At 31.2% G+C, this 13,046-nt stretch overlaps 1 protein-coding gene across 3 annotated transcripts in view; it reads left to right on the top strand.

Annotated features, from left to right (window-relative positions):
• LOC118190076 (poly [ADP-ribose] polymerase tankyrase-like) overlaps positions 1 to 13,046 on the top strand; it is a 346,106-nt gene that overhangs the window by 105,910 nt on the left and 227,150 nt on the right. For all 3 annotated transcript variants that reach the window (XM_085816925.1, XM_085816923.1, XM_085816924.1), the window contains exon 2: positions 9,661 to 9,829. In XM_085816925.1, the coding sequence (XP_085673051.1) occupies positions 9,749 to 9,829 (81 nt within the window). In that variant the 5' untranslated portion in view covers positions 9,661 to 9,748. The remainder of the gene's footprint in view (positions 1 to 9,660; positions 9,830 to 13,046) is intronic.

Raw genomic sequence — 13,046 nt, 5'->3', positions numbered from 1 at the left:
ATAATATGAACAAAATATAATACTGTTAAGTGAACCTAGCGCCAGAGTGTCGCTATGCTAAACAAATAGAGTGAATTTTAAAGAATGCACTTATTCTATTGTGGTTTATGTGCTGTCGGCGAAGTAGATATAATTAAATCCAATAATTTTAAACAAAATACAAGAAAAAATGCGTATAATTTAATATTTCGTACAAGGAAGTCATGTGTTGTGCACATCAGATTTTTTAAATTGAAAATAGGTCAATGTGAACATGGAAATGGAGTTTGTGCAATTTTTAAAAATACGCCAAACAGTGAGTGATTATTCACTCCCCCCCCCCCCCCCCCCCCGCTTTTCTTGTTGTAAGTTCATAATGGAAAAAAAATTATAAAATTGAATGTCTAATTTTATTTTAATAGTTTTTGTATATTAAAAAATGATGGATACTAAATGTTTTTTCAATAATTTCCCTCTTATCTTCGTGCAGTGTATTTATATATATATTTCTCTAGAGCGCCGTATTTGTATAGGTGCTATTTACTGGAAGTGTCATCAAGTTTTTAATATATGACTTGGTTTAATCCTAGTATACGGTACACACGGGATTTGGCGACATTATGATGAGCAGTAAATGCGGTGTTTATAATGAGCTGTAAACGAGTCATTTTGGTATTGGCGACTATTTTCAAAATCGTACCAAGGCCATACCATATATTGTACTACAGGTCAACCTAAGTTGAGAACACTGGATATAGTAGAAATTGTATGCGTCTGCCATAGAATATAGTTCTACCATTTTGAGAAGTAATATTGTAAAAATTACACCGTGAAATATATGAATAATGTTGAACAAAGAGAACAGAAGTAAAAAATGTGGGAAAGACTAGATTATGTTGCATCCAGCTTTTTGTTTAAAAATTTGCTAAATCGTGTCAATCATCCAATGACCAGCAGGCAGACGTCCCTTTTTATTATTTGGCATTATTTGCGAAACTGCAAATTCCAGCAACCCTGACTTAACCCGCTCTTGACGAGAGAAGCAATTTAAGCATTCATTCACCAACCGGGAGGAGAAAATGCAATTGTTATGCTATGTGCTTCATCTTCGACGGAATGCATAATTTGCAACCTCATAAACCTGAAAACACAGTTCCGCTAAAATTATCATAATGAATGCTTTTATCAAATTACGGAAGCATTTTCCTAATAAATATGATAACGATATTGCTACTTGTTGTAATCTTAGTGGGAATGAATGCCTCAGTTAAAAAAAAGAAGGCTCTTTTCAGGGCCACAAATTAAAAATACAAGGGCCATTTTCAAGGCTGGGGGGGGGAAAAGGTAGAACTATAAACAGTTATAAATAACATTATAAATAGCATTATAAATACAAGCTAACAAATCCTTTAGAAAATATAATATGCAAGTGTCCCACCAGTAGCCGAGTGGTTAAATAGCCGAATACTGGTAGTTCGGCATTGTTTGAACCTAAGCGAACAGGCTGTATTCGTGGCCGGTTTTAATGTTTTTCTCATGGTTAACATGAATACGAGCTTATTTCCTTTAGAAAGTCCTCCATGAATGCATCTCACCCCTTAGTGAAATAGCTCTTGTATGCTTTGTTATATTCAAATCACCTAACCTAACCAATATGGAAGTACTGATGAATTAAGTTAACCATGGTAAAAGGAACAAGGGTTTCTGTTTAAAGGAAGAGATGGCTTCGTGGGAACTTTATAAAGGTAAAGGACTTCTTTTATATAATACATTGAGGGACTTCTACGTAGTTCAGAGCTTACAGTCATTATAAATGAACTCGCTGCATACTATCAGTGTTACTTAAGCAACTCTATCATCAATACGCTTGATTTGTAGATGATTCCATCTAAGGAAAAGAATAGCCAGATTTTTTCTTTTGATATGCTTATTGTTTTTATACCTGGAAGGTAATGTATGGTTTTCACCTATCTTATACAGTCCTACATGACAAAATATAATTCATAGATTTTCAGAGAGCTGAATCAGTCTGCTATTTATAAATTGAGAGATGTAAAAGCAATGTATTTCCCTGCGCAAAGCAAAAGACGTTCCTTTCACGCCCCATCGTGCAAATAAGTTTCATTCGTCAAAGCATAAAAACTTTAATTTATTCTTACGATACAAACAAACAGACATTTAATATGGTAAATGTCTTAAAAGCAATAAACACGCTTCTTAAGAATTTAATTTCTTTTGTACTTTTTTAGCTCTTATGAACATTTGCGATTTCTTTTAACTAATGTAAGATATTTCTAATGTTATTATTTTAATTGATTAGTAGAATGAATTGGTATAAGGTCATCCGTTTATTAATTTTTATGTTTGTTTCACAATTTTAAAGTTTTAATATTTTTCTAATACCTTGAAATTTTTTAATGGTAAACTCTTTAGTCGTTAGACTGCAATCTGAAGATCTCAGTTTCCAGTCTTTTTATTCATTTTATTTTTGATTTTAAACAATAATCAGAAAAAAATGTACTGTAGGAGGGTGGTCATTTGGGCCTAACTAGAAAACTGTATGTGTCTTAGGAGTACTGTATGTAACTGTATGTGCCTTTGTATGTGTATGTAACTGTATGTGTCTTAGGAGTACTGTATGTAACTGTATGTGTCTTAGGAGACAATTAATACAGGATATAATTTTTAATAATGTCTTCTATAAAATACTGTGAATTTTTTAAACAATTGGCAAACTAAAATCAAATTAACGTCTTTAAAAATAAAAAATCCAAAATTTTCTCCTCGTTCACTGTTTTGGTAGCAACAAGCTGCATTAACTCCTAAAAATTAAAGAGAAGATATATTCAAAATTTGTATATTTTATTTTTAACTAAGTGAGTGGTCTTAAGGAAAACATTTGACCCCCAACTTCAAGGAGCTCTTGCGTTTCAATTTTTAAGAAACGATTCATGTTTTAAAGGTAATCAAATTTGTACACGTCACATTTATATAATAGTGAAAAATTTCATATAAATTAAGATAATGAATAACATGCCCTACATTTTACAATACAATGAACTATCACTTTCAACTGCAGCTTCACTGCATTTTGTTATTAAAATTAGATTGTTATTTAAATACGATGGATTTGGCAAGAAGTCGGCAAATATGTAGCGAATTGAATATCCGCGTGTGGTTTGCTGCGTATGGATAACTTGAAGAATAGTGTGAAAAGGTCGTTCTAACCTTGTATGTGTTCTCAGGTTAGCTTGTCGCGAAGTATACGATTTTATCTATAACTTTTCCTTTCCTGTTTGTTGCCTTCGATTTTGCTTAGTTCAGTTGCATTTGCCATGAAAGAAGCTGTATTATTCCAAAGTGCATGATACATTTTTTATATTTTTAATATTGAATAATGCTTAATAATTAATGTCTTAATCCTGTACATGAGTAATACAGTACAAAGTCCATAATCTGGACTCGTCGGGACTTCGGTGATTCCGGATTAGGGTTTTTTCTGTATTATAGATCATCAATTTAAATCTGGTAAGATGGCATGCAGAAATTATACAATTAAAAATATGAAACCGTAATTTATGAAATAAAGAGCAATTTTGATCTAAAGGGTATCAAAATTTACAAAAAAAAAGCTTAATGTTATTTATTTACTTTAGTAAACATTTCTATCAATGAAAGTTGTTTAAGTTTCTTCGTTTATTGTGCTAATACTTTCTCTTTAATTCTATAAACATACATAATTTCTTATTCAGTTACAAAGTTCCACTGTTCAAAACCTGTAATTGCTGTGTCGAGAATACCGACTAACTTGTCAATCGAAATTTTTTCATTTTCAATAACGTTCTCTGTTACTTTCTTCACTATCGGAAGTGTGCATGGGTAAATGCCTTACTGGCTTTACGCGAATGTGTAGTGGTGCGCATTGAACGCGCATGCGTAAGTTTGTGGCGTTGAGGTCCGGATTATAGATCATTCCGGATAATGGACGTCCGGATTACGGACTTTGTACTGTATTTGTTTGAAAAAGAATTTTCTTCCCTTCAGAAGGGATACCATTCTGACAGTGCAAATGACATGCATGTAGGACAGCTGAAATATTGTTAATGCAGGAAAAAAACATATCCAGCTGTGGTGTGGACATTTCATAAATTACTCCAACCTGTATAGAATCTTGTATATCTTGTAAAAGAAAGATCAGCTAAAGGTAGACTATCATAAAAAAGTATAATTAAATATTTCAAAAAATTTATTAACCCCTTGGTCTCTATCAGCAGAAGGAAGAATACAAATTCATCATTTTCGTCCTCAGTTATCTTAATTTTGAGTCAGAAAGGATCTCTATCTCAGACAAAACCTCAGATATATCAAGTCCTTTGTATGACATTTTCACATTCAGGGTAAAAGAACTAAATATAATTTAACTGCAGCATATAATTACAGAACTAATATATTGTAATAAAATCCAACAAAATGCTTTTGAAACACTATATGAATGAATCTCAAAATGCATCAAAGTCTGAAAGTGAGAAACTTTACTCGCAGACAGACAAAATTAGGCAATGACCTATGTAGTGGGGTGCACTACTAGGAGGTTGCTGTAATGTAACAATCCAACCAAATATATATCTAGAAATCCTTAATTAATTTACATATGCCCAATGTTTACTGGCTTGAATTCTTAGTGGTAGTATATTGTGAATTAAACCGTAGCATCAAGAATAATTAAATATTTCACTTATCTGATAACCCACATGCATGAGACTTGTGGAGACAAATTTCTTGTTCTAATCTCACATTTATTTTATCAAAAACACATTTTCTGACTATATATTAGTTAGGACACAGCACATAAAATATAAAAATACCATAACTTAGAACACAAAACGTGGGAACCTAAAATTGGAACAGTAGACGAATGCCGAAAACGTGTCCATTAGCTAACAAATCACAATCCACTCGCATCACATATAAATGCAATCAAAATTTTTCATATTAATTTCGTGCTGTGCATGCAGCCTTATTACACATGTGAAAGCTCTTTTTTTACTTTCACATTCTTTAACACACTTAAAATATCACGTGGGGACACACCGCTGGTAAAACACTTTCTGGAGTCGAACATCTATTGATAATCTGCTTAAGATGTTTTAGAATGTTACCATAGCAGATGGATTTTTGAGCATTTTCATCTAAATATTTTGCAGTCTTATAGTTCTGCTTCTTTTTATGCAAAAATACGACACTCCATGTGCGAATATTGCAAGATCGACGAGACTCCATTACCGCAATATGCAGGAACACAAACCCACACGACATGCGGCGTTGCTGATTGCAAGTGACAGCAGGAAGGACACGGGCGAAGAAGGTAAGAAACCAGTCTGACCGGTACAGATACACGCATGCAGTTCTGCGATTAAGATTAATTTTGCGATGACAAACTGCATGGTGTGAGAAATTACTATTCTCACGTTCCCTCCGGCCGAAGAAAAAAATTGTTCCATCTTTGGACAAATGAAATCACTCTGCTGGACACACTTGAACTTTCCGTCTGCATAACACACACTTCACATTACTTGCAAAGGCACTGCACTTTAAAATTTTGTTCACTGTTGTATCTCTCAATAGAATTCTAAAAGGTTAAAAAAAAGATCTCTTACCTTTTCTTTCACCCGGGAGCCGAGCTTGCTCCATTCTAAATTCTTATTCGATGAAATATCTAAATAATTCCAAGCTTTTGCATAAAGACTGACACTTCTGTTTAAATAAAGATATTATATTTAGATACATATATACATTTTATATACAATTATTAGGTACACGGAAATTATGCGCTCTCCATCTAACAGTCATTCAAGTTCCGTTCAGATTTCTAACTACGTTCTTACGTAAGATTATTCTCGAGTTTATATGTAATGGTGCTGATAGTTCTGAGTTTAGATGTGGTGGCGCTGATAGTCCGGAGTTTAGATGTAACATTCACACTATATACACATTTCACATTAATTGAACACAGTTGAGCTTTTGTTTGCACTGTACATGCATATTTCACATTAATATTTCCCATTACTTGAAAAATCACTGCACGTTAAACATTTCATAATACACATACTTTACATTCCTACATTTGTATTATTCTCTGAAGTACTCATGCACTGTTACTTGCCTAACATACCGTTACAGATGTGATTCCATTCAATAAAAAATTTTGCGCTTAATGCACATAATTTACAATTCACATATGATTGAATATTCAATTAATTCACTTAAACTAATGTCATTGCATTATCAATTTTGATGGTACACCTTTTAACCATTGTTAACATTACCTTATTCTTTACATTCTAGTATCACATTCACTTTTTCATTACAAAGCTAATTTTACCATTTTATCATATACTTTTCACATATACATTTCATATACCAATATGTCATGAGATTTTTTACAAGCTACATTTGTATTAGAACAACTACTAAATTACATGCCTTTACTTTGATTCAACCGTATAACAAGGATATTTAAAACACTTTTTTTTTAAAAAAAAATTTGTTACCTAGTACAATTAATTAGACTATGCATAGTACAAACCAATTCTTCCGGTATATAGACCAGCCAACTCTACCAAAATCGTGCAATTAGCGCTTTATTACACTAAATTAACTTGTACCTTACATAATCATCATTCACTGTTTAGTTTGTACACATGCTTATCATAATCACAATTTCTTTAAATTCTTTTTTTTTTTTTTTTTTTTTTCAAGTTAATTCACTGATCTACAATTTACAATTGTGTTATTCTCCTAATCCTCATTTTCTGTCGAATCTATTCTTGAAGGCTTTTGTAAATATAATTTGCTTACGTGAACTTTAGTAGTTTTGTTATCCACTTGTATTATATAATTATCATTTCGTAGCTTTTTAACAATTTCATATGGTCCCTTGTATTTTGGATGTAACACCCTTCTATCCATAAATTCTTGCATAAAAACTTTATCCCCTGATTTCAATTCTGGAATTTTTCTTCCTTTCAAATATTTTTTGTACACAATTAAAGTATTCATCCTCATTCAATTTTACTTGTTCCTTATCTCAACTTAATTGTTCCTTTAATCTTTTGGAATATTCCTGGAAATCTTCTGCTAGTTTAAGAGAATTATTGCTATTTATGGGAGTATTTAACGTTCTACCAAAAAATAGTTCTGCTGGTGAAAATTGGGTTACAGAATGTTTAGCATTATTATAATACAGTTTAAATATCAGTATTTTTTGTGGCCATTCAAATATTTTGTTTGATATTGCTACAATTGATTCCATTATCACTCTGTGTACTCTTTCAATCAACCCATTTGACTTTGGATAATAAATTGAACTTTTTCTGTGCTCTCTTTTAAGTGATTTTAAAAATTGATTAAATTCTGTGGAACGAAAATAAGAACCGTTGTCTGACAACAAAATTTTAGGAATGCCAAATCTGGCGAAATAATCATTTAAAGATTTGATGATGGACTGAGACATGCAGTTGTTTAATGGAACTGTTTCCAAATATCTGGAATAATGATCAATGATAATGAGTACATAAAACTTATTATCTATGGATCTTGGTAGTTTACCAACTATGTCTATAGCTATCATCTCTTCAGGAGCAAGATCTTTTTTAGGAATAAGACGTGGCATAGTGTTGTGTGGTCTAGACTTATTTTGTAAGCAATCTGAACAATTTTCTACAAAACTTTTGACGTCACTGTACATACCTCTCCAATAATACTTTGCTTTCACAAACTCATATGTCTTTTGAATACCAAAGTGAGGCGCATGGATTGTCTGTAATACATCTTTTACTAGTGTCCTAGGTATTAGGATTTTATTCTCGATACTTCTGTCTTTCTTTCTGGCATTTACAGGTTTTAATTTTATCAGTAATACATCTGTATGACTATCAATGAAATATTGTTCTACACTATCTTTTTGGTTATCCTGTAATTTATTTATAATTGTTTTTATGTATGGATCACTTTGCTGTTTATTAACTATGTTTTGGATTGACAGATTATCATTAGTGCTAAATATATTTACGTTGTTTACTACTACATCATTTGAAACTCTTGACAAGTAATCTGATGGGTTTTTGAAACCAGGAATATGCTCCATCATGTATTGAAATTCCTGTAGGTATAACAACCAGCGTGCTACAATGTCTGGCTGCTTGTCAAAATTGATATGGCAAGTCAGAGTTTTAGCATCTGTTAATATTATGAATTTTTTCCGTAGAGATGTTTGTGAAATTGTTTTACTGATCTGAACGTTACATAAAGTTCTCTCCTAATTGAAGGATATCTAGCCTCAGCAGGTGTTAAAATTTTTGAGTAAAATTGTACTGGGAAAAACTTATCATTATTCTTTTGCATTAATATGCCACAAATGGATCTCAAAGCATCAATTACTAAATACAAAGGTTTATCATTGTCTATATTTTTTATTGTTGGTTTTTCTAAAATTAATTCTTGTATTTTCTCTAAAGCATTTTGGCATCTGTCATTCCACACAAATAGTGTATTCTTTCTCGTTAAGTTTACTATTGGCTTTACAATTTCTGCATAATTAAAAATTAGGTGTCGAAAATAATGTACCATACATATGAATGTTTGAACCTCTTTCACATTTTTTGGCCTAGGAAATTTAACTACTTTCTGAATATTCTCCTCTGAAGGAGCAAATTCATTCTTATTGACAGAAAATTTTAAATAAGTAATAATTTGTTTACATAATTGCGATTTGGCTTTATAACCTACCCTCCATCAGCACATATGTTCGCACTAAACATAGTACAAATGCTTCATTAGCTTAGAGAGCTCAAATGAAACCGTCTGTGACGGAATAAAATTCAGAAAATGGGAAACCTTTCTTGCATACAGATACAGAATTAAGCAAGGACATTTTTACCCCTAGTGTATGTATTTGCAATAAAAAACTTATAAAAATACGTTATCAGCTTTTAGAGACAGCTGGTGTAAGAATTTTTTGCAAAATCATAAATTGACTGCAAGGCAGGCACTGTGAGAATGCTATAATTGAGAGCAAAAATTAAATGTTTTGCTAATAAATAAAACTTTATTCATACTACTTAACATCTAAATGATGGATTTTGATGAATTATTTTTCACATTTAAGACCTTTTTTATTTTTAAAATGCCATAATTTGGATGCTTTTGAAAACACCCTTTAGTAAACATAATAAATGGAGAACACAAAACTTTAATTTTTAAGTGTGATACCATCTGTATTCGACTTTACAGATGAAGATAAATTCTAAATTTGAAATACCTCTGGGGGGGGGGACGGGTAAAATTAGAAAACGTACATTCTCAAAGCAAGAATGGCTAGTGGCAAACGGTTAAAAATATAAAATATAAACAGCAAAAACCATGGTTAATTTTATAAAACAACAAAATTTAGGTTATTTTGTAGTGAATTTTATATATCATTTTATTACTTTAATTTATTCCTGCCTTGTTTTAAAGTTTTTCAGTATTAAATCTGAAGCTGTTAGTAGAAAATTGAGGGACTATGAATTTAAACTCATTTATATTGCAAATAAAATTTTTACTTATACTGGAAAAGTCTGATTGTGATTTGTATAAAATGCTTAATCATTCTTCCAGTTGTAATTTGTAAATCATTTGCAGTCAGGAAAATTGGCGAAAACAAGGACGGCCTTCTCAGTCATTGGAGGCAGAGCCCCAAGATTTGAGAATAGTGACTGGGTGCAGAGTCATGGATCAGAATGCAGAAACAAATGGTTGTGATGATGGTCCTATTTCTTTGGCTGTTTCAAACCATACTGAAATAGTTCAGGTAGCATATTTGAAAACTATATCTTTTTAAATATTATTAAAATATTTTAAGTAATCCAGATTTTTATTATTTTTTTTAAGACATAGTTTTCAGAAATTTAGTAGCTGTTTTATATCTTACAAAAATTGGTTTTGGAAGGTTATTAAAAATTGTTAAATAATTACCGCTTCATTAAAGGATGCTTTAACACTAGAAGCGCCAAGCTTTCTCCCTAACTAGAAGTGCCAACGGCAGTCAAATTGACTGCTCAACGAATTACTGTATATATTCAAATGTAAATGCTTTATAATGCTTTTAAGAATATTAATTACAGTTGTTGAAGAACTTTAACGAATAACAGATTATTTTAATAAAAAATAGAGGATATTTTATTATAAATTTCAGCCTACCCTTAATAAAACACATTTTACAGCTTTTTGCAATTTTTACGAAACACAACTTTTTCAATATTGGAAGTGCATTTTCCACTCACATAATATGAACATATTTTACACACATCACTTGTTTTGTTGATGTTACAAAGTCCAATCTGGCATTGATGTCTTTTCTTCGAGAGTCTATTGCTAGATTTGGAAATTTCCTGGGGCAACTTTGCAGTTTTTCTTCTGTTTAAATAAAGCTCTCTTAATTCCTCTGCTAATTGAAATAGAAAGTAGTGCCTTGTAATATTTTTATCACCCAATTTATGGTAGATAATGTAGGCATTCGTCTCTGCTAAATCCAGCATATTATAGAAAACATGCACAGGCCATCTACGTGAAGCAGCCCGAACAGAATATTTACGTGTCATCTTGTCAACGATATCAACTCCACATTTGGTTTTGTTGTAGAACTCTATCATTTCTGGAAGCTTTTTCTTATTTTGTGAGTCTATATTTACACTTTGGATGTAAGGTACTTAGTAGTAGGACATTTTTATTCCTTTTTCCCTGATAGACAGTGAGCGTAGTTTCACCATTCTTTAGCAAAACTGTTTCAAATAGCCGGGTTTTTGATTTCCTTACTTCATGCGGAATTTCTTGTCGATGTCTTCTTACTGTGCCGACAAAACTTGTGTTTTTTATTTTAAGTCTTCTAGCTAATGATAGTGAGGAAAAATAATTGTCCGTTGTCAAATTTCAACCTGAATTCAGATAATGGCTTAGAAGACGCATTACTACATTTTTAGGAAGACTTTCAGTTTCATTTCTCGATGTATTTTTTCCAAGATATGGAAAAGCATTGCACATATACTTCGAGTCTACATCGACTAACATCCAATTTATCCGGTTTATTCGGCATATACTGTATAAACTTTGTAATAACTGTATAAACTGTATAAACTTTGTGGCTTTGGATGGAAATAACTGATCATCCACAAGTAGATTTTATCCTGGTTTATAGGAAATCGCACAGTTATGTATAAATTTATTCCAAATATTGGAAAAAAGTGAAAACTTATCACTTTCTAAACGCTGAGTCCTAGTTGACTTCAAGTCAAATCTTAGATATTTCATAATGTTTCGAAAACGATAGCGAGACATTGTTTCTCGGAAAATAATGTAATTCTTCTGTAAAATAATGTAATTCCTTCTGTAAATAATCAGTGAATGAAAGGAATGTATATGTACGCCAGATGTTTTTCCAAGAAAAATATTTTCTGAGCGAGAATACCATATAAATCTACCCAATATTATTAGCAGTCATTGTCTGTTCGTGGCACTTTTAGGTATAACTAATAATATCTCTGTTAATTTTAATTTCATTCGATTTATATTTGGTACCAATAATTTTCGACATATTTTAGGAAAATACCAAATCTGTGACTTCTTAAGATAAAGGGTTTTTAAGGAATCCAAGGTCAAATGACGAAAGCAGTCAAAATGACTGCTCTGGTGCTTCTAGTGTTAATCAATATTTTTAATAATTAAAATCATTGCACATTAATTCTAATGCAAAACAGATAATGAAAAATTAAAAAAATCTGAAATAGATTAGTTTTAGTTATGCATTGTATAAATTATCTTCTGAATATAGAAAACATCTGATTTGTTTCATTTTGTGTTGGTTACAAATAAATATTTTTACAATTGTCATATTCCATTTGATGCTGAAGAGTTCTTTTCTTTAACACATGAAACACAGGCCTTTTTTTCTTTGATGACCTTTCAGAGTGCTATTCATATCTGCCAAAATCCTTTTATTTCCTTGATTCCCTTCAAAAGTGTTATTCCAACCTGCCAAAACTTAATATAATTATTATACATCTCCAAGAATTTTATATATCTTTAAGCAGTGTTGAAATCTGAAATTTGAGCATGGAAAACTTGCAAAGCTTTTGAACACCATTATCAAAAATGTAATTCTGCAGTTTAGTTCTTATCTATTACAAACAGTATACAGGAGTTGATTTCATCATCTCTACATATAATAAAGGAAAGAGTCGGTCTGTGTGTGTGTCTTTCGCTCATGCTGCGTGTAAGCTAATAACCCCAGGGCTATGAAATTTAGTACATAGGTTCATCTAGACAAGAGCTAATGCACTTCGAAGTGATCTTTTTCAAAATTCATATTGGATTTTTTTTTTAAATTTTATCTTTTTTGATGAAATTGCATCATTTTGAATAGTTTCATTCTTTTAGAAATGTGGTTTTGGCAACAGTTTTTCATTTAATGCTTTGTATACTGGACTGGTGACCATTGAAAATATGAGATAAATATTAATTATATATCACAATCTTCTTATTCTGACGCGCATGTGTCTCGCGAGGCACAACAGAAAGAATTCCCTTTTCTCTCTCTCTCTCTCTCTCTCTCTTTATTAGCTAGTGAAAAAGAGGTTTGTATGTCACCCACAAAGCACAATTTTGATTGGTTATTGTTTTCTGATGATAGTTTCATTCTTTTAGAAATGTGGTTTTGGCAACAGTTTTTCATTCATTGCTTTGTATACTGGACTGACTGTTTTTTCTTGAAAATATGAGATTTATTGCTTATATCATTGTAATTTTTTATATTATGTTTTAATTATGTAAAATGTTTTGCATGTTTTTTTTTTTAAGAAACAAAGTTTTTAACTTCCTTTATACCATTTGAATTCTTAAGATTTTGCAACAGGAAATTGGTTAATTTATTTATTAGGATAATTAATATTTGTGTTAAGGGATATTGCTTATTTAATTGTAATTTTTTTAATATGCAATACATTTTTATTGAATTTTTTTTGATTAAGATGTTC

Source organism: Stegodyphus dumicola, chromosome 5 (genome assembly GCF_044657685.1).
Source record: "Stegodyphus dumicola isolate Sdum_Otavi_A_Nest chromosome 5, ASM4465768v1".
In the NCBI taxonomy this organism is placed as follows: Eukaryota; Metazoa; Arthropoda; class Arachnida; order Araneae; family Eresidae; genus Stegodyphus; species Stegodyphus dumicola.
Note: the sequence above shows the minus strand (reverse complement) of the source record. Positions and strands in the feature narration are given on the sequence as shown.